Source organism: Entelurus aequoreus, linkage group LG23 (genome assembly GCF_033978785.1).
Source record: "Entelurus aequoreus isolate RoL-2023_Sb linkage group LG23, RoL_Eaeq_v1.1, whole genome shotgun sequence".
NCBI classification, from domain to species: domain Eukaryota; kingdom Metazoa; phylum Chordata; class Actinopteri; order Syngnathiformes; family Syngnathidae; genus Entelurus; species Entelurus aequoreus.
The window spans coordinates 32703656-32727252 of NC_084753.1; the positions used below are offsets into that span (position 1 = coordinate 32703656).

A 23597-nucleotide genomic window follows, 5' to 3' on the forward strand; every position below is an offset into this window, starting at 1 on the left:
CTGCAGTACTTCATAAGTACTAGTATAATTAGTACTACAGTGCTTGATTAGAAGCAGTATAATTATACTGTACTACAGCACTTTATTAGTACTAGTATAATGTATTAGTACTACAGTAGTTTATTAGTAGCAGTATAATTACACTATACTGCAGTACTTTATTAGTACTAGTATCATTTATTAGTACTTGATTAGTACTAGTATAATTGATGACTACTACAGCACTTTATTAGTACTAGTAAAATGGATGAGTACTACAGCACTTTATAAGTACTAGTATAATTGATGAGTACTGCAGTACTTTATACGTACTAGTATAATTGATGAGTACTGCAGTACTTTATACGTACTAGTATAATTAATGAGCACTGCAGTACTAAGCAGACCAGCGCTCTGTCCTGACTTGACGATGACGTCACATGACATGATGTTGCGTAAGACCTGTACCTGCTTTGGACAGGATCTTGTGGAGCTGCTGGTCCAGGTACTCCTGTCTCTGCGTGAGCGTGGCCAGCCATTGTCTCCTCATCCTTTCCACATCCACTTCCTGCACACACAACACACTTCAACACCTCGGCTAAAAAGCGCAGGTGACAATCAGCTGACTCGGCACTTACCTGGTAGCTGTCCATGTCTTCGGTCTGGACCTGAAAGGAGATGTTTTTCTAGGGTTGATATTTGAAGACAAATACAAGACAGAAATTTTCAAACAAATAGGGACGCTCCCACTTTAATTTTTGGAAGGTTGACTATTAAGATCAGGGGTGTCCAAACTTTTTGACTTGGGGTCGCATTGGGATAAAAAAATAAATAAATAAATAAATATATATACATATATATATATATATTAATATAATGGATATATAATTAATATAGTTGGATATTAGGAGTACCGTATTTTTCGGAGTATAAGTTGCACCGGCCGAAAATGCATTATAAAGAAGGAAAAAGACATATATAAGTCGCATTTTTTGGGGAAATTTATATGATAAAAGCCAACACCAAGAATAGACATTTGAAAGGCAATTTAAAATAAATAAAGAATAGTGAACAACAGGCTGAATAAGTGTACGTTATATGAGGCATAAATAACCAACTGAGAACGTGCCTGGTATGTTAACGTAACATATTATGGTAAGAGTCATTCAAATAACTATAACATATAGAACATGCTATACGTTTACCAAACAATCTGTCACTCCTAATCGCTAAATCCCATGAAATCTTATACGTCTAGTCTCTTACGTGAATGAGCTAAATAATAGTATGTGATATTTTACGCTAATGTATTAATAATTTCACACATAAGTCGCTCCTGAGTATAAGTCGCACACCCGGCCGGCCAAACTATGAAAAAAACTGCGACTTATAGTCCGAAAAATACGGTATGTTAAAGTTCCAACTCCTACCTTGTTTACTTCCATGACAACCTCCTTAAAGTTTTGTAATCGATCAGAAATATCAAGCAGCTAAAATGTGCCAAACATGGCCAGAGAGAGGTTTGACCAGCGATGGTGTGGAGAGTTTTACATTTTTCCTATCAGGCATTGATTTAAATGGATGTAATTCAGAATTTTTTTTATGGTGCATGGATACGTGGCATTGGTTTGCTTTTTTTTAATTATTATTTTTCCACCATGACTTGGGAAGGTTGTTTGCATTGGTTCATATAGCTAAATGCTGCACTTATTAGGATTTGTAGTATGATAAGTGGTCATAGACTGGAATTACTCACATAGTCCACAATGTGGTGACAAAACAGCAGCATATAAATTCCATCAATCCTTCCACCCATATTCTACCACTAGTACCTCTTGGGGTCATGCTGGGACCTATGCCAGCTGCATACAGGCAAAAGGAAGGTGGACCCACCCACTACATGGCAGGGCCAACACAAATAGACAACACACACTAGGGACCATTTAGTGTTGCCAATCAGGTGCATGTCTTTGGAGGTAGGAGGGGCCTATCCCCAGGTGCATGTATTTGGAGGTGGGAGGAAGCCAGAAAATAAATTGACTTTTAAAAATTGTCAGAATTATTCTATCTAATCTATCACAATACTTTGTGTTGAAATGAGTTCCTAGCAAGAAGACAAAAGCTGTCTTTGAAACCTACCAAGAAGAAGGCTCGTAAAACTCCACTGTGTAAGGGGGAAAGCCACATGAAGGGTTTTCTGTTTTCTTTCATGTATGGTAATCAACAGAAAAATATTGTTCTAACCCAAGGACTTCAAAGCGGACAGATGGCAGGATCTGCCCAATTTCCAGACAAACTCTTTTTGGACTATTTTTGGACCTCTTTTTGAAGTATTTTATGAACTCTTTTTGAACTATTTTATGGAACTCTTTTTGAACTGACCTTTTCTATGAATTGCTTACGACCTTTTCTGTGAACTTTTTTGAGACGTTTGTCCTTTGGAAACAGCGGTGGCCAGGTGGTCGGGGAGGGTCCAAAATAAAAGAAGGAGGCATGCAATCTTTTGGCAGAGCGTGCTAAGATACTGTACGGGGGTACAGTGTAAAGACGACTCTCCTCAATATTGAGTCCAAATTGAATTCTGTCTCTGTTTGATTCTTTGCTTCTTGTCTTGTTTAATAGATGTCATCAGTGTTTGAACCTGACAAAAATGAATTGAAATCTCCCTGCGGCCAAATTCCTTAATATAAACTCATGACGTCTCGCAGGCTGTAGTTTGGACACCCCTGGTTTCGATCTTGTTGTCTATTAATTACCGAGTGGGAGTCTCTGCCTTTTGCTGTACTTTGGACCTTGACATCTCCGATGGACACCGAGAGGATGGAGCTGCAGATGAGGGGCATGGTGCCAGAGTCCGGCACCGGACACACCTGCACCTGAATGCGACGGGACTGACCCTGAATGGGGATTTGTCAAAACACAAGCAATCTTTGAAATGTTGTAGGATTCTTCCTTCAAATAAATACACAAACGACATGACAAGGCAAACCTGTCTCAGCTGAAAGATTCCACCGGTGCGCACGTCCTTAGCGGGAAGAACTTCTACGGCTGTGAACTCTCCTGCGTCGTTCAGCTCCATCACCTGCACCCACACCTCCAGTCGGCGAGTCACCTCGCTCCACCTGTCCAGGAAAATATTCATTGCTGTGCTTCAGTACAGTGGACCTCAAATGGTAGCAAGTTTGCCTGTTCGCACTGTCGCGTCTTCACATGTTCAGTACAGTAGACCTCATATGTTAGCATCTTAGCATCTTTACATGTTTGCATCTTCACATGTTCGTGTGTTAGCATGTTCACATCTTCGCGTGTCCACACCGTCGCGTCTTCGCATGTTCAGTACAGTGGACCTCTAATGTTTGCACGTAGAATCTTTACATGTTAGCATCTTCACATGTTCGTGTGTTAGCATGTTTGCACTTTCTACATGTTCGCGTTTTAGCACCTTTGCATGTTAGCGTGTCCACACAGTCACGTCTTCGCATGTTCAGTACAGTGGACCTCATATGTTTGCGTGTTAGAATCTTTACATGTTAGCATCTTCACATGTTCGTGTGTTAGCATGTTTGCACTTTCTACATGTTCGCGTTTTAGCACCTTTGCATGTTAGCGTGTCCACACAGTCGCGTCTTCGCATGTTCAGTACAGTGGACCTCATATGTTTGCGTGTTAGAATCTTTACATGTTAGCATCTTCACATGTTCGTGTGTTAGCATGTTTGCACTTTCTACATGTTCGCGTTTTAGCACCTTTGCATGTTAGCGTGTCCACACAGTCGCGTCTTCGCATGTTCAGTACAGTGGACCTCATATGTTTGCGTGTTAGAATCTTTAAATGTTGGCATCTTCACATATTCGTGTGTTAGCATGTTCACATCGTCGGACCTTCGCGTGTTAGCGTGTTCACACCGTCGCATCTTCGGTACAGTGGACCTCATATGTTTGCGTGTTAGGTCTTTACATGTTAGCACAGTGGTTCTTAACCTGGGTTCGATCGAACCCTAGGGGTTCAGTGAGTCGGCCTCAGGGGTTCGGCAGAGCCTCCGTCGAGGACGTCAAGACACGCCCGACTCATCGTGTAAATAAAAACTTCTCCCTGTCGGCGTATTATGGATAACAATGTTCCCTCTAATTTTCCATATGCGTGAGCAAACGCAAAAACTCCTTGAGCATTCGGTGGAGCACATGTGAGCGACGTCAGACTTGCACATGCACTGTGGTCACACCTGTCCCAAACCTGACTAAATAACAAGTTCAATGTTTTATTATTGTAATCAAATGACAGCAGTCATTTCCATGAGGTTATTTTCTAATATAAGTGTTTTGGCCCACTTACAATGACTATAACATGTTGTTTTTCATGAGCTGTGTACTAGTATTATATGTCTGGGTGGGGGTCATACTATGGAAATAATGTGTACCCCTTTCAGATATCGCATTTAGTTCCCACTAAAACATTCACATGTTGCACAATGAGATGTAAACATGGGATTATGTGTAGATTCCTGTAACTTTCTGTTTGTAAAATATATCTTTATTAGTATTTCTTTAATATAATAACATCATTTTATGATTACGGTTCGGGTTCGGTGAATGCGCATATGAAACTGGTGGGGTTCGGTACCTCCAACAAGGTTAAGAACCACTGTGTTAGCATCTTCACATGTTAGTGTGTTAGCATGTTTGCGTGTCCACACCGTCGCGACTTTGCATGTTCAGTAAAGGGCACCTCATATGTTTGCGTGTTGGAATATTGACATGTTTATCATGTTCATATATTCACGTCTTGTGTTTTCCCATGTTCAGTACAGTGGATCTCATATGTTTGCATGTTAGAATCTTTACATGTTGGCATCTTCACACGTTCATGTTTCGCATGTTCAGTACAGTGGACCTCATATGTGCGCATGTTAGCATTTTAGCATGCTTGCATGTTCAGTACAGTGGACCTCCTATGTTCGCATGTTTGAATGTCAGCATGTTTGCATGTTCAGTACAGTGGACCTCCTATGTTCGCATGTTTGAATGTCAGCATGTTTGCATGTTCAGTACAGTGGACCTCGTATGTGCGCATACTAGCGTCTTTGCATGTTAGCATCTTTCACGCCTGGTCTTTGGTATACTGTGAAGATATCTCCTGTAGATGTCTGTTGTACCGTATTTTTCGGACTATAAGTCGCATTTTTTTAATAGTTTGGCCGGGGGTGCGACTTATTCTCAGGAGCGACTTATGTGTGAAATTATTAACACATTATCGTCAAATATCAAATAATATTATTTAGCTCATTCACGTAAGAGACTAGACATATAAGATTTCATGGGATTTAGCGATTAGGAGTGACAGATTGTTTGGTAAATGTTTAGCATGTTCTATATGTTATAGTTACCGTATTTTTCGGACTATAAGTCGCAGTTTTTTTCATAGTTTGGCCGGGGGTGCGACTTATACTCAGGAGCGACTTATGTGTGAAATTATTAACACATTACCGTAAAATATCAATATTATTTAGCCCATTCACGTAAGAGACTAGACGTATAAGATTTCATGGGATTTAGCGATTAGGAGTGACAGATTGTTTGGTAAACGTATAGCATGTTCTATATGTTATAGTTATTTGAATGACTCTTACCATAATATGTTACGTTAACATACCAGGCACGTTCTCAGTTGGTTATTTATGCCTCATATAACGTACACTTATTCAGCCTGTTGTTCACTAATCTTTATTTATTTTAAATTGCCTTTCAAATGTCTATTCTTGGTGTTGGCTTTTATCATATAAATTTCCCCCAAAAATGCAACTTATACTCCAGTGCGACTTATATATGTTTTTTTCCTTCTTTATTATGCATTTTCACCCGGTGCGACTTATACTCCGATAAATACGGTACTTCAAATATTAGTGAAGATATCTCCTGCAGATGTCTGCTGTACTTCAAATATGTGTGAAGATATCTCCTGTAGATGTCTGCAGTACTTCAAATATTTGTGCGCTGGTCAAACCTCTCTCTGAGCGAGCGGGTCTTGGCCTGAATCACAGCCAGGTCCCACAGTGCCAGGTTCCTGCGGTGGTTGGCCTGCTTGTGACCGTACACCTCGATAGCCAGCGCACCCTCAGACAAGTGCTCCAGGAAGTCCTCGGACACGGGCACGGACAGCTCCTACACACACCCAGGTAAGAACATTGGTCCGTGAATATTCCACGAACCTTCCATGACGAGTCCACCTTGGAGATGTCAAAGACCACGCTGCACTGGGGGTCTCTGGAGGCAGTGGGCGAGAGGGAAGGGGTCAGCTCTGGAGCTATGAAGGTTGGCTCCTGTTGACCCCAGAAGTGGAACTGGCAGAAGACGAAGTTGGACAGGTGACGAGGAAGACCAGTGGCCTGGAGGATCTTCACCTGCGTGCAAATGAGCTGCTTATTTATTTGCTCCTCTAAGCCCAGACGTGTCTTTTCTCACCACACAGTTGAAGTTGCGCTCCTGAAGGTCTCCATCAGCTATACCCTGCAGAGGACCTTGCTCCTCCAGGCCTTCAGTTCCTCGCCACACCTCCACATGGAGCCGAGCCGCCACCTAACAACCACACAGGACATGGTCTACTAGGGTCCAAAGTCCAGCCTGGGAACCATTTCCTGTACATGGCTGCTCTTTATTAGTCCACAGAACCTTCTTCAAGAACAAAGTGGAAATATCAAGCCATGATACCACAGAGTGGTCACATTACAATGACCATAAAACACTTCTTCTCATGTAGTAGGGCCTGTGTGACCCCATGATGCTTTATCAGTATCATGCTTCCAAAAAAGATGTGCATTGCAAAATGTGTTCATTGTAGACATGAATCCTGACTTCATTTGGATGAAAAAATAAAAAAATGATAAAAAAAATACAAATAAATAAATACAAATAAAATAAAAATAAAAAAATAATATATGTATGTATTTATATACTGTAGCTACATATATGTATATGAATAGATATGTATATATAGATACTATATACATATACTAATACACATACATACATATATGTACATATATGTATACATATATACGTATGTACAGATATAGATACATATATGTATATGAATATATATACAAATACATACATATATGTATATGTATACATACATACATACATATATGTATGTATAGATACATATATATGTACACTACCGTTCAAAAGTTTGGGGTCACCCAAACAATTTTGTGGAATAGCCTTAATTTCTAAGAACAAGAATAGACTGTCGAGTTTCAGATGAAAGTTCTCTTTTTCTGGCCATTTTGAGCGGTTAATTGACCCCACAAATGTGATGCTCCAGAAACTCAATCTGCTCAAAGGAAGGTCAGTTTTGTAGCTTCTGTAACGAGCTAAACTGTTTTCAGATGTGTGAACATGATTGCACAAGGGTTTTCTAATCATCAATTAGCCTTCTGAGCCAATAAGCAAACACATTGTACCATTAGAACTAGGGTTGGGTATCGAGTATCGAGTATCGATTGGAACCGGGACTAACTTTCCGATTCTCCCGGAATCGTTCAAAAGTTTAAATTTCGATTCCTAGTTTCGATACCCAGTCCGCCGACCGGAAAAAAAGAATAAGTCCGCCGACCGGAAGAAGCGCCCACCGCCGGAAGTGTTAGCATAGCCGAGCCTATGTAGCTGAGCGAGTCAGTCAAGCATGGATAGCGGGCGTCGGCGGTCGAAAGTGTAGCTTTACTTTACTAAAAAAAAAGAAATATCGGCGAAATGTAACACGTGCGACAGGACTGTTTCGTGCTTAAGAGGGTGCACGTCGAACATGATGAAGCACCTCCGAGTTCCTGGAGAACATATAAATGCGTGTCCCGTCTTCGACGCGCTGCGCCGACTGTCCTCCTCTGCCTCTTCCTCTGGCTTCGACGCCCAGCCTGGCACCTCGGTGACTGCACTGCAGTCCGAATCCGGTAAGTAAAACAATATATATGCAATAAATAATGTGTTTTGCGGCAACGTTGAGGCAGCTAACAAATTAGCCCGCATATTTTTTCATAGACAATTTACAACCTGCTAGCCAGGCTCCGCGATGTGCTCTTTCCTGCAGCATCATACACCTATGTGTAAAGGTGTTCATGAGGTTTCCTGCAGCATCATACACTTATGTGTAAAGGTGTTCATGAGGTTTCCTGCAGCATCATACACTTATGTGTAAAGGTGTTCATGAGGTTTCCTGCAGCATCATACACTTATGTGTAAATGTGTTTTCATGAGGTTTCCTGCAGCATCATACACTTATGTGTAAAGGTGTTCATGAGGTTTCCTGCAGCATCATACACTTATGTGTAAATGTGTTCATGAGGTTTCCTGCAGCATCATACACTTATGTGTAAATGTGTTTTCATGAGGTTTCCTGCAGCATCATACACTTGTGTGTAAATGTGTTTTCATGAGGTTTTCAAAAATAAAGCTCTCTTGAGGAAAGTGTACCCCTGGGAAAATGTATTCATAATTTATAATATTTATATTCAAGTTCATAGATTTGATATTTATATTCTAGTTGAAAACAGCCCTGTGAGGAATTTATAGTAAAGTTCATAAAAAGTTAATAGAATTAAAATTGATGGAGAATGTCAGACTATTTCATTCAGAAAGACTGTAGGTTAGCTAGCTCATTTAAAATATCCTAAACTTTTTTTTGACCCTGCCTCTTAAAAGAATCGTAATCGAGAACAGTCAGGAATCGGAATCGAAACAAAGAATCGGAATCGGTATCGTTCGAATTCAAACAATACCCAACCCTAATTAGAACACTCGAGTGACAGTTGCTGGAAATGGGCGTCTATACACCTATGTAGATATTGCACCAAAAAACAGACATTTGCAGCTGGAATAGTCATTTACCACATTAGCAATGTATAGAGTGTATTTCTTTAAAGTTAAGACTAGTTTAAAGTTATCTTCATTGAAAAGTACAGTGCTTTTCCTTCAAAAATAAGGACATTTCAATGTGACCCCAAACTTTTGAACGGTAGTGTATATACATACATAAATATAATAATACACATAATACATAATAATAAATAATTGTATTCTTAATGCTATGTTATTTGAAATACACAACTTTTCAAGTTTTAGCAGACACATTAGGTACATTTGCACAAAGTATCGGTATCAGGTCAGTATCGCCAATAGCAGCCTGAATTGAAAGTGAGTGGTATGGATCATTTCAACAAGAGACAAGCAGGCTGTATTAGCAAATGGGAATTAAGATCCTTGTTGTCATACCTCCCCCTTCTGGTTGATGATGGGAACGGCGTACTGCAGCTTGACGTCGTAGAAGAGACACGCCAGGAAGACATTGGCCACCCCAATCAGGCTGTGGTTCTCTTGCTCGTCAAAAAAGGGGTCAGCCCGTTTGAAATAGGAGCGCATGACCTGAGCAGAAATATGAAAGGCAGGCGTCATCACAATCAGTTTCTTTCAAATGAATCCCCATTGCTGGCTAAATAGTAGCCACCTATCTCCCTGCGGTCCAACACACAACAGCTAAAACAGGGGTGTCCAAACAACGACCCGCAGGCCAAGTCTTACCCACGAGACGTCAAATTAAAATAAGGATCTGACAATGTGACTGATGCAAATTTGCTGCCATCTTGTGGACATCATGTGTAAATCCGGCCAATGACCATGAATTGTGTGTTGACATGAATACAGCACAGCAATTACTTATGACCCAATGCAAACAACCTTCCCTAGTCATGGTGCAAAAACAAAAATGCAACCAACACAAAAAGGCAACACACACGGTCACACATAACACAACCTGCTCGCTGAACTTTATGGATATTATTAAAAATGTCCAAGCACAACACATCATTCAAAATTATACCCATTTAAGTCCATTACAATGCATGATGGGAAAATGCAAAACACTCTGTTCACTTATTCATGTTTGAGTGGAACGTTTGCATACTCTTAATATCCAATTATATTAATTATTACATATATATACATTATATTAATTTTATATGTACACACGCACACATCTACACACATATATACATACACATATATATATATATATTTACACAAATACATACCGTATTTTTCGGACTATAAGTCACAGTTTTTTTCATAGTTTGGCGGGGGGTGTGACTTATACTCAGGAGCAACTTATGTGTGAAATTATTAACACATTACCGTAAAATATCAAATAATATTATTTAGCTCATTCACGTAAGAGACTAGACGTATAAGATTTCATGGGATTTAGCGATTAGGAGTGACAGATTGTTTGGTAAACATATAGCATGTTTTTATGTTATAGTTATTTGAATGACTCTTACCATAATATGTTACGTTAACATACCAGGCACGTTCTCAGTTGGTTATTTATGCCTCATATAACGTACACTTATTCAGCCTGTTGTTCACTATTCTTTATTTATTTTAAATTGCCTTTCAAATGTCTATTCTTGGTGTTGGCTTTTATCAAATAAATTTCCACCAAAAATGCGACTTATACTCCAGAGCGACTTATATATGTTTTTTCCCTTCTTTATTATGCATTTTCGGCCGGTGCGACTTATAGTACGGAGCGACTTATAGTCCGAAAAATACAGTATATAGATATACACACATCTACATACATATGCTGTATATGTGTGTACATATATACACATTATATTAATATAATGTATATATAATTAATAATTATTATATGTGAAAGTTGGACTCCTACCTTGTTTACTTCCGTAACGATCTCCTTAAAGTTTTGTAATCAGAAATATCAAGCGGCTAAAATGCAACAAACATGGATAAGTTTGGAGAGTGTTTTACATTTTCCCATCATGCCTTGTAATGGATTTAAATGGGTGTCATTTTGAGTTGTGCGTTGTTGTTACGCGCAGTGCACATACGCCTTCATCTGTGTCCATTTTACTAATTATTTCCCATTCCTCTTTCCTCGGTTGTGATTGGACAGCAGACTGGTGGAGGGGGAGATCAAGTACAGCAAGATGGAGATCTGTCTTCTCACTTACAGCGCTGTCTTCATCAAAGTCCTTCCACTCCTGGTAGAGCTCCCTCATGTCCACCAGACGGTTCTCCATCTTCTCCATGGCCCAGATCTGCTTGCCTTTGCCTTTGCGGCGCACCTGAATGGCGGGCTCGCTCAGCACCATGTCACGCTGCGGACAGAAGGAGCAGGTACGTTGGAAGTTGGTCTGGCTGAAGGAAATGACATCTTCTCCTTCTCACCTTCCTGTTGGCATCCAGATTGGCAGCTGGTATCTGCAAAGTCACCAAGTACTCCGTCCTCTTGTTCAGCTCCTCCGTAATAAAACAGGCCTCCTGAGCCAACAGGTTGGCCCGGACGATCTGCTCCTTCAGACGTCGAAGGCTCCGAGTAATCATTGCCTCTCTTTATGACACAAACAGTACATCAATTAAATCATCATGCACATACTGTACATCAATTAAATCAATATTAATTATTCAAATTATTAATAAAAAAAAAATCAAATTATTGATTTCCCTTATAATTTTTACTTCCTTTTTAAAAAAATAATAAATAGTTTCAATTAACATTTGAACTATTTGTAATTGCTATATTTATTTTTTGTCCCCGCCCTATGGTTAACAAAAACAGTAAAAAAGTAATGCATTCATTTCTTTGTATAGTATTTTTCAATATAATATAATATAAATTATAATAAATTAATAACAATAAAGTAACACATTAATTGCTTTCCCTAGTATGTTTTACTTTTTTTGAAATAAATATTTCAATACATCGTTTCAAATAACATTTTAATTGTCATGTTATATTTATTTTTGGAGGCAAATATGGGTTCCCACTAGAGATGTCCGATAATATCGGCCTGCCGATATTATCGGACGATATATGCGTTAAAATGTAATATCGGAAATTATCGGTATCGTTTTTTTAATTATCGGTATCGTTTTTTTTGTTTCTGTTTTGTTTTTTTAATTAAATCAACATAAAAAACACAAGATACACTTACAATTAGTACACCAACCCAAAAAACCTCCCTCCCCCATTTACACTCATTCACACAAAAGGGTTGTTTCTTTCTGTTATTAATATTCTGCTTCCTACATTATATATCAATATATATCAATACAATCTGCAAGGGATACAGTCCGTAAGCACACATGATTGTGCGTGCTGCTGGTCCACTAATAGTACTAACCTTTAACAGTTAATTTGACTAATTTTCATTCATTACTAGTTTCTATGTAACTGTTTTTATATTGTTGTACTTTCTTTTTTATTCAAGAAAATGTTTTTAATTTATTTATCTTATTTTACTAATTTTTTTAAAAAGTACCTTATCTTCACCATACCTGGTTGTCCAAATTAGGCATAATAATGTGTTAATTCCACGACTGCATATATCGGCTGATATCGGTATCGGTTGATATCGGTATCGGTAATTAAAGAGTTGGACAACATCGGAATATCGGATATCGGCAAAAAGCCATTATCGGACATCCCTAGTTCCCACCCTATCGTTAACAAAAAACAGTAAAAAAGTAATATGCATTACTTTTCCTAGTAATTTTTAATTAATATAATTAATAGAGATGTCCGATAATATCGGACTGCCGATATTATCGGCCGATAAATTAAAATGTAATATCGGAAATTATCGGTATCGGTTTCAAAAAGTAAAATATATGACTTTTTAAAACGCCGCTGTACAAAGTGGTACACGGACGTAGGGAGAAGTACAGAGCAGTTGCGTCTCCGAGTCATACTTGCCAACCCTCCCGATTTTCCCAGGAGACTCCCGAATTTCAGTGCCCCTCCCGAAAATCTCCGGGGGCAACCATTCTCCCGAATTTCTCCCGATTTCCACCCAGACAAGAATATTGGGGGCGTGCCTTAAAGGCACTGCCTTTGCGTGCCAATCACATAATATTTACAGCTTTTCACACACACAATTGAATGCAATGCATACTTGGTCAACAGCCATACAGGTCACACTGAGGGTGGCCGAATAAACAACTTTAACACTGCTACAAATATGTGCCACACTGTGAACCCACACCAAAACAAGAATTAAAAACACGTTTCGGGAGAACAGCCGCACCGTAACACAACATAAACACAACAGAACAAATACCCAGAACACCTTGCAGCACTAACTCTTCCGGGACGCTACAATATACCCCCCTCCCCCTGTTTTGAGGCATGTTAAAAAAAATAATGCACTTTGTGACTTCAATAATAAATATGGCAGTGCCATGTTGGCATTTTTTTCCATAACTTGAGTTGATTTATTTTGGAAAACCTTGTTACATTGTTTAATCCATCCAGCGGGGCATCACAACAAAATTAGGCATAATAATGTGTAAAATTAGGCATAATAATTCCACGATTGTATATATTGGTATCGGAATATCGGATATAAATCGGTATCGGATATCGGCAAAAAAGCCATTATCGGACATCTCTAATAATTAACAGTAAAAACGTAACAATTGCTTTCTGTAGTAAATTTGACTTTTTACATTTTTTTTTTAAATACATTTTTGTTAAAATGTTAATTTTTTGAGCCAAATATGGGTCCTTGCCCTATGGTTAACAAAAAACAGTGAAAAAAGTAACACATTAATTCCTTTTCCTAGAAAGTTTTAATTAATAATAAGTAGTAATTTAAGTAGTGTATTTGATAGGTACTCGTGTTCAGTTATTAATAAGTAATTTTTAATAACTATGGAAAGTAATTAATGCGTAACTTTTTTTTACACCTCTGAATATCTGGTGTATGCAATTGAGAGATGTTTCATGAGAGCAGAGTGTGTGCCTTTAAGTGACGCCAGGGTAGGTCTCGCCTAAAACTGGACTTAGAGACACCACCTGGACCTCCTCCACTAGGTAGATCTCACCTGTCTTCGCTCCAGCGCCGCATGCGTTTGTTGGAGCCAGCTGATGGTGCAGTGGCATTAGGAGGAGAGCCTGACAAGTCCAGGAGATGAGAAGATCTTTCAGGGTGGAGTCGTTGGCGGAGTTGCTGCAGTTCCTGTTCGTACATCAACCTCTGACGCTCCAAGGCGCAGCGTTTCTCCTCCTCGTGCTGTCTCTCCAGGGTCTGTAACACCGACTGCAAGGGATCTGCACTCACAGCCACAAGGTGAGGAGATTCCTCAGAAGTAATACTCGGTTGTAACATGTTTACTATGATATTATTGATTATTATGTTAGTTTTTATAGCAGGGCTGTCAAAGTTTGAACACCGCTTACAGAAAAATTGACCTTTAAGGGGCCTAGCTCCAAGAGTGCACCTTCAATTAGGGCTGGGCGATATATCGAATATACTCGATATATCGCGGGTTTGTCTCTGTGCGATGTAGAAAATGACTATTTCGTGAGTATTCGAGTATACGTTCTCACGCAGTTGCTTTTAGCTGCGGGCATTACACTACAGGCTTTTCTCACTCTTTCTTGTCTCTCCTTCGCACAGAGAGATAAAACAAGCGCACCTCGTTACATACACTACAGTTCAAAAGTTTGGGGTCACATTGAAATGTCCTTATTTTTGAAGGAAAAGCACTGTACTTTTCAATGAAGATAACTTTAAACTAGTCTTAACTTTAAAGAAATACACTCTATACATTGCTAATGTGGTAAATGACTATTCTAGCTGCAAATGTCTGGTTTTTGGTGCAATATCTACATAGGTGTATAGAGGCCCATTTCCAGCAACTATCACTCCAGTGTTCTAATGGTACAATGTGTTTGCTCATTGGCTCAGAAGGCTAATTGATGATTAGAAAACCCTTGTGCAATCATGTTCACACATCTGAAAACAGTTTAGCTCGTTACAGAAGCTACAAAACTGACCTTCCTTTGAGCAGATTGAGTTTCTGGAGCATCACATTTGTGGGGTCAATTAAACGCTCAAAATGGCCAGAAAAAGAGAACTTTCATCTGAAACTCGACAGTCTGTTCTTGTTCTTAGAAATGAAGGCTATTCCACAAAATTGTTTGGGTGACCCCAAACTTTTGAACGGTAGTGTACGCCCTCGGGTAAAGTTAGCTGTGGCAGGTGGTGCAAGCGGAGCGGTGCGAGTGGTAATACGAGAGAGAGAAGGTGCGAATCTGGTAACAAATGGAGGAATAATTAATTCCCAAGAAAAACAGCACGGGGTCCATCCAACGTTCCCTCTAAGGTGCGCGCCTGCGCAATTGCGCACCGCTCACGCGTCATTCACAGCAAATGAATGCCGAGCAGAAAATCAAAAATCCCATCTGAACTTTAAACAAAATAAACACATTACAATTTATTTTGTATGATTTTGCAATGCAACTCTGTGAGTGACAAGTGACAACAAGAGTGGCCCCAATGAATAAAATAATCTTTGTCAACACAGTTCAATTATCGTCTGTCGAGACACTTTACGGACAGGAATTCCATCAATCACTTTATTGAGCAAAACTGTTTGTAACCACACCAAAAATATGAGTAAAAAAAACTTTTATCTATAAAAACTGGCAATTTTCTGCCATACAAACCAGGCTTAAACCAACGTTGTCATCCGTCGTTTCAACAGAAGCCGCTCGCTCTGTCTCACCAGCACCAACACACGCACTCATGGCACTTAGCCAGTGTTACGTTTATGGCCACACAAAAAGTCGGACAAGCCCAAAGCCACACAATGTGTAAATGCCAGGTTGTAACACTCTGACTCCTCAATCAGATGTGTGCTTATTTTACTGCCATTTAGTAAGAATTTTCATCTAAGGATATTGTTCATGAAATATTGTCACGAGATTTCATAAATGCTAATAAAAAGATGTATTTTACAGACAGAAAGTTACAGGAACTAAATGTAATCTCTAAAAGGGGTAACATTTCTTTTAAAGGCAGGACCCGCAGCCAGACATACAATACTAGCACATAGGTCATGAAAAACATGTTTCTTTGTTATTGTCATTGTAAGAGGGCAAAATCACTTATATCAGAAAATTATTTTAATAAAACATTTAAATTGTTATGATGTCACGTTTGGGACAGGTGTGACGCTGGTGTGGCCACAGTGTGCACGTCTGATGTTGCTCACATGTGCTCCACTGAATGCTCAGGGAGTTTGTGCGTTTGCTCACACACATGAAAAATTAGAGGGAACATTGAGTCCACCGTTTGGCGGTGGTTTGGCTTCAAGCGGGAAGATGTTGAACAGACAACCGTAATATGTCAAGCATGCGGCAAAAGCGTTGCTACAAAAAGTAGCAGCACTACTAATTTGTAGCATCATTTGAAAAGTCACCTGCTAGAGAATGAAGACTGCTTGAAACTCCGCATGTCAACATCTCCTGCCGGTGCCACACCCAACAAAATGCCGAAGCAACCGGTACTGACCCAATTGAGCCTTGCGTCTTCCATTTCCACATCAACACCGTATGAAAAAAATGGTCAAAAACAGGAGGTAACGTCCGCAGGAACCTACCACATAGCGAAGGACATACACTATTTGATTTACTATTATGCAGCTCATTTTTATTTCAATCAATCAATGTTTATTTACATAGCCCTAAATCACAAGTGTCTCAAAGGGCTGTTTTGACAGTTATTGAAATATCTTGTGTGACATCATGCACAAAAGTGCACTTTATTTGTTTTAAACTATTGTAGTGGCGTTCTGTACAAAAAGTGCACTTTAATTTAGTGTTGTTTTGATATGTCATCTTGGTGACATCATGCACAAAAGTGCGCTAATAGCTTGTTTTAAAATGTCTCTGACAATCTTGCACTTTCTGTTTTCAAATGACATGAATGTTTGTGCCACTGCTTAATAACTGTTTAATAAATACACTTTTGGTCAACTGACTTAGTTGTGATTTCCCTCTCTGCATGAAAGTTTAAAATGAGGATATATTAATGAAGTATGAACAAGAATTTTTTAATGTAGACACATGGAATCATCATACTGCTGTGATTATATGCATCAAATGTTCATTCAGGGCTAAAGCAAAATATTGAGATATAAATAAAAGGCCATATCGCCCAGCCCTACCTTCAATGTGCTAAAAGTAGATTTTGTTGTGTAGATGGTTGAAGTGTCATTAGGAACATGTATACAATTTCAGTGCCAAAAAAGGTGGCACAGATTCTATTTAGGTGCTCCATGTTCCAGCACATTCATAAATGTGGAGGGTAATGAGTGTCTCCATGGTTACGGCATGGAGTACACACAATTAAAATTGGCGGTGTGTTCTTGACTTACCGTCGCTGGCCATTCCTTTCATCATGACCTCGGCCTGAGCAAACTCAAAGCCTGCTTCACTGGAGACGTCACTCGACGCGTCAAAGTCCACCTCCAGCTGGTCTGGACCTAAACAGCTCTTCATTCTCGCCCCGCCCTCCTCCTCGTCCTCCTCACCCGCCGTGTGGGCCAAATGCTTGGGCAGGTTGATCCTGTGGGTTTGGAAACAGCGTGTGAAGGGTAGAGCACGGAAAAAAAGGGACAATTAGTCAAGTCGAACCTGAAGAAATGGTTGTTCCCCCACAGGATGCGATCTCCGTGATGAAGCCGCACCGGGCTGCTGACCACAGCACCGTTCACCCAGGTTCTTTACGGAATACACACGATACATCAGGATCAATCAAATATCATCTTTTCTCTGATAGTATGGTCTGTTCTGTGTCATTCATACAGGCTTTGTGCAGTGTCAGCAAATATCTTTCATGCACATGTGTGACAGCAGATTGTTTTTATATATAATCATAAGCAAACTACATGACCTACTGCAGATTGTTATCATCATCTATAATCATAAGCAAACTACATGACCTACTGCAGATTGTTATCATCATCTATAATCATAAGCAAACTACATAGGGAGCCCTAGGGATTCCTCCGGGCTCCCTATGGCCCGGAGGCTAACAATTCAGCCACTGCCCTTCTTTCCACTCTTGGAAGGAAGAGGCACCAGCGCTGGAAAGAGGCAGTCCACTCCATCGACTTCTCGCACTCTAGCCGTATCGCGTGGAGCACTTTGAACAACTTGACTGGTAGGTCTGAGCGCGCACCCCGAACATGCCCCGTTACCGCAAATGCTATTGCAGCACAGGTTGTGAAAAACGGGGCATATACCGGGATAAATCGAGATTTTTCCCGGGCGGTGCGCCAGGAAACTGCAGACCTCTGGAGGACAACAACATCTAGCGAGTGTAACATCTCCGGTGAGTTTTCACCGGAGGAGTTCACAGCTGCCCTCCAGTATACCAAACCAGGCAAGTCTGCTGGGCCTGACAACATCTGCCCAGAACTCGTGCTCCACGCTGCCCCTGCAATGAAGTCCTGGCTGAGAGTTTTCCTGTCTTCTTGCCTGCGCCAACTCCGGATCCCCAGGATTTGGAAAAGGGCCACTGTTGTCGCTATCCCCAAGCCGAACAAGCCAAAGGATGACGTAACGAGCTACAGACCAATCTCGTTGCTCTGCGTCCCCTTTAAAGTCCTCGAGCGCCTGATTCACGCCCGTGTCGAGCCCATCATAGACCCCCACCTCCCCCGGGAGCAGGCGGGTTTTCGACGTGGGAAGTCCACGGTGGATCAGGTCGCCCTCCTTACCCAGGACATCGAGGACTGCTTTGAGGCGAAAAAGAAGGCCGGTGCCGTCTTCATAGACCTGACTGCTGCCTATGACACAGTCTGGCACCGCGGCCTCACCTGCAAACTTCTCCGCCTGCTTCCAGACAGGCACATGGTCAAAATGATCATGGAGCTTGTCTGGAACCGCAGCTTTACTCTCACCACCAGTAACGGAGATAAAAGCAGGTTGCGGCGCCTGAAAAATGGCGTCCCCCAGGGATCTGTCCTGGCTCCCCTCCTGTATAACATCTATACATACGACCTGCCTGCCACAGTCTCACGGAGGTTCGCATACACAGACGATCTCGCGCTGCTGCACTCCGACAGGGACTGGCAGGCCTTGGAGGGAACTCTAAGCCAGGACATGGAGACTTTAGTGGCTTACCTCCATAACTGGAGATTGAAGCTCAGCGAATCCAAGACGGTGACACAAGCTTTCCACCTATACAATTGGGAAGCGGATCGTGAGATCAGGTTCGAGGTGCGGAAGCCGGATGGGGCTTCCCTTACCCTATGCCGGCCTCGTCCTACACCTGAAGACCCTCGTCCTGACCCTAAATACCTTGGGGTCACCCTGGACAGGTCGCTCACTTTCCGTAAACACCTCTTGGCAACACGCAAGAAACTCAACACCCGCGTCTCACTGCTGAGACGGTTGGTCGGGTCCGGTTGGGGTGCCGGGGCAAGAACTCTGCGAACAGCAGCACTTGCCCTGGTCTACTCAACTGCTGAGTACTGCGCACCTGTCTGGGCGCGCAGTGCTCACTCTAAACAACTTGATGTCCCGATCAACGAAGCCTTGCGTGTTATCACTGGATGCCTGCGCCCCACCCCTGTGGAGCTACTGCCCATCTTAGCAGGCATCCAACCCGCTGAGCTTCGTCGCCAAGGTGCTGTAGCAACTCTGGCGGGCCGGGCAAACATGGATGAGAACCACCTGCTCCATGAAAGGCTCACACTCTCCTCAGAGCCAACGCCCCGCCTCCCCTCCAGAGACCCACTGGTACCAGCCGCCCTGAAGCTCCTGCAGCAATGCAGTGACAACAACATCAGGGCGGCTCACTGGGCGAATCACAAATGGAGCACGGACCTGGAGCATACCATCTCCTCCAGACTCCGTGACTTCATACCTGACACCGGCTCAATACCAGGCCTCTCACTACCACGAGTGGCCTGGGTGAGGCTTAACCGCCTCCGAACTGGTGTCGGTCGCTTTCGCTCAAACATGTTCCAGTGGGGCTTAGCACCTAACGCGACGTGTGAGTGTGGCGCGGAGGAGCAGACTGCCGACCACGTGATCCTGCGTTGCCCGATTTATCGTGCTCCTAATGGTTTGCGTGGCCTGGCGGACCTGGATGACTGCTCGGTGACCTGGCTCACTTCTGTGTGTCCTGACATATGAACGGGAGGGCCCCCCGGGCCTGGGGTGGTAAAAGGCATAGACCCTCGGCCTCAGGTCCGGGTGCCAGAAAACAGCTGCCCATACGATGAAGAAGAAGCAAACTACATGACCTACTGCAGATTGTTATCTATAATCATAAGCAAACTACATGACCTACTGCAGATTGTTATCATCTATAATCATAAGCAAACTACATGACCTACTGCAGATTGTTATCATCTATAATCATAAGCAAACTACATGACCTACTGCAGATTGTTATCATCTATAATCATAAGCAAACTACATGACCTACTGCAGATTGTTATCATCTATAATCATAAGCAAACTACATGACCTACTGCAGATTGTTATCATCATATATACCCAAAAGAAAACTACATGTCCTACTGCAGATTGTTATTATTATATATGGTCAAAAGCAAACTACAAATTAAAGGTGATCACCTAACGAGCATGGTGAGTCATACAAGTGAGCACATAATGAGCATCGTGAGTAGTACAGGTGAGCATGTAACGAGCATGGCGAATAGTAAAGGTGAGCATAGCGAGTAGTACAGGTGAGCACGTAACGAGCATGGCGAGTAGTAAAGGTGAGCTTAGCGAGTAGTACAGGTGAGCACGTAACGAGCATGGTGAGTAGTACAGGTGAGCACGTAACGAGCATGGTGAGTAGTACAGGTGAGCACGTAACGAGCATGGTGATTAGTACAGGTGAGCACGTAACGAGCATGGCGAGTAGTAAAGGTGAGCATACAAGTAGTACAGGTGAGCACGTAACGAGCATGGTAAGTAGTAAAGGTGAGCACGTAACGAGCAGAATGAGTAGTACAGGTGAGCACATAACGAGCATGTTGAGTAGTACAGGTGAGCACATAACGAGCGTGGTGAGTAGTACAGGTGAGCACATAACGAGCATGGTGAGTAGTACAGGTGAGCACGTAACGAGCATAGTGAGTAGTACAGGTGAGCACGTAACAAGCATGGTGAGTATCATAGGTGAGCACGTAACGAGCACAGTGAGTAGTACAGGTGAGCACGTAACGAGCATAGTGAGTAGTACAGGTGAGCACGTAACAAGCATGGTGAATATTATAGATGAGCACGTAACGAGCACAGTGAGTAGTACAGGTGAGCACGTAACGAGCATAGTTAGTACAGGTGAGCACGTAACAAGCATGGTGAATATTATAGGTGAGCACGTAACGAGCATAGTGAGTAGTACAGGTGAACACGTAACGAGCAGGGCGAGTAGTGAAGGTGAGCATGTAACGAGCATGGCGAGTAGTACAGGTGAGCATGTAACGAGCATTGTGAGTAGTACAGGTGAGCATGTCACGAGCATAGTGAGTAGTACAGGTGAACACGTAATGAGCAGGGTGAGTAGTGAAGGTGAGCATGTAACGAGCATGGCGAGTAGTACAGGTGAGCATGTAACGAGCATTGTGAGTAGTACAGGTGAGCATGTAACGAGCATTGTGAGTAGTACAGGTGAGCATGTAACGAGCATGGTGAGTAGTACAGGTGAGCATGTAACGAGCATAGTGAGTAGTACAGGTGAGCACGTAATGATTACGGTGAGTAGTAAAGGTGAGCACGTAACGAGCACGGCGAGTAGTAAAGGTGAGCATGTGACGACCATGGTGAGTAGTACGGGTGAGCACGTAACGAGCTTAGCGAGTAGTACAGGTGAGCACGTAACAAGCATGGCGAGTAGTAAAGGTGAGCATGCAACAAGCATAGCGAGTAGTACAGGTGATCAGGTAACTAGTATGGCGAGTAGTAAAGGGGAGCATGCAACAAGCATAGTGAGTAGTACAGGTGATCAGGTAACTAGTATGGCGAGTAGTAAAGGTGTGCATGCAACGAGCATAGCAAGTAGTACAGGTGAGCATGTAACAAGCATGGTGATTAGTACAGGTGATCAGGTAACTAGTATGGCGAGTAGTAAAGGTGAGCATGCAACGAGCATAGCGAGTAGTACAGGTGAGCACGTAACAAGCATGGTGAGTAGTAAAGGTGAGGACATAACGAGCATGGTGAGCAGGTAACTAGTATGGCGAGTAGTAAAGGTGAGCATGCAACGAGCATAGCGATTAGTACAGGTGAGCACTGACCTGGCGTTGCAGTGAGGTGTGAGCACCACGCCGTCGTTTGGTGTGATGTCCAGGACGCAGTGCTGGGCTTGGATGGCCATGCCACACAGCTGGATGTCCTGAGATGTGGCTGAGCCCACCCGCGTGTGCTCCTGACAACACAAACCAGGTGGTGACGTGTTACCTGTGCACACATGTCAGGTGTGTTACCTTCAGGTAGTAGACCAGCAGCTCATTGAGGGCGGGGTCAGCGTTCAGGTTGACCAGGAAGCACTTGTCATGCACCACTCGGATGCCAGACGACTGCAAGGAGATGCCCAAACTCTCCAGCTGCTTCTGTCGCTCCTACATGAAACATTTATCAACATGAAACTTTATCACCTGCACGTTATTTATCAGGCATGAAACTTTATCACCTGCACGTTATTTATCAGACATGAAACATTTATCACCTGCACGTTATTTAACAGACATGAAACTTTATCACCTGCACGTTATTTTTCAGACATGAAACTATCACCTGCACGGTATTTATCAGACATGAAACATTTATCACCTGCATGTTATTTATCAGACATGAAACTTGATCACCTGCACGTTATTTATCAGACATGAAACTTTATCACCTGCACGGTATTTATCAGACATGAAACATTTATCACCTGCACGTTACTTATCAGACATGAAACTTGATCACCTGCACGTTATTTATCAGACATGAAACTTTATCACCTGCACGTTATTTATCAGACATGAAACTTTATCAACTGCACGTTATTTATCAGACATGAAACATTTATCACCTGCATGTTATTTATCAGACATGAAACTTGATCACCTGCACGTTATTTATCAGACATGAAACTTTATCACCTGCACGGTATTTATCAGACATGAAACATTTATCACCTGCACGTTACTTATCAGACATGAAACTTGATCACCTGCACGTTATTTATCAGACATGAAACTTTATCACCTGCACGTTATTTATCAGACATGAAACTTTATCAACTGCACGTTATTTATCAGACATGAAACATTTATCACCTGCATGTTATTTATCAGACATGAAACTTGATCACCTGCACGTTATTTATCAGACATGAAACTTTATCACCTGCACGGTATTTATCAGACATGAAACATTTATCACCTGCACGTTACTTATCAGACATGAAACTTGATCACCTGCACGTTATTTATCAGACATGAAACTTTATCACCTGCACGTTATTTATCAGACATGAAACTTTATCAACTGCACGTTATTTATCAGACATGAAACATTTATAACCTGCACGTTATTTATCAGACATGAAACATGTATCACCTGCACGTTATTTATCAGACATGAAACATTTATCACCTGCACGTTATTTATCAGACATGAAACATTTATCACCTGCACGTTATTTAACAGACATGAAACATTTATCACCTGCATATTATTTAACAGACATGAAACTTTATCACCTGCACGTTATTTGTCAGACATGAAACTATCACCTGCACGGT

The 23597-nt window shown here is 41.7% G+C and overlaps 1 protein-coding gene across 2 annotated transcripts in view; it reads right to left on the reverse strand.

Annotated features, from left to right (window-relative positions):
• The window catches only part of LOC133640984 (kinesin-like protein KIF13B), a 92838-nt gene that overhangs the window by 23409 nt on the left and 45832 nt on the right, over positions 1-23597 (reverse strand). For both annotated transcript variants that reach the window (XM_062034745.1, XM_062034744.1), the window contains exons 14-28: positions 22290-22424; positions 22101-22231; positions 17473-17559; positions 17214-17404; positions 13875-14100; positions 11217-11379; positions 11000-11146; positions 9243-9392; positions 6438-6551; positions 6203-6376; positions 5980-6137; positions 2969-3101; positions 2736-2876; positions 618-647; positions 448-547 (exon numbers count right to left, since the gene is read on the reverse strand). In XM_062034745.1, coding sequence (XP_061890729.1) covers positions 448-547; positions 618-647; positions 2736-2876; positions 2969-3101; positions 5980-6137; positions 6203-6376; positions 6438-6551; positions 9243-9392; positions 11000-11146; positions 11217-11379; positions 13875-14100; positions 17214-17404; positions 17473-17559; positions 22101-22231; positions 22290-22424 — 2080 coding nt within the window. The remainder of the gene's footprint in view (positions 1-447; positions 548-617; positions 648-2735; positions 2877-2968; positions 3102-5979; positions 6138-6202; positions 6377-6437; positions 6552-9242; positions 9393-10999; positions 11147-11216; positions 11380-13874; positions 14101-17213; positions 17405-17472; positions 17560-22100; positions 22232-22289; positions 22425-23597) is intronic.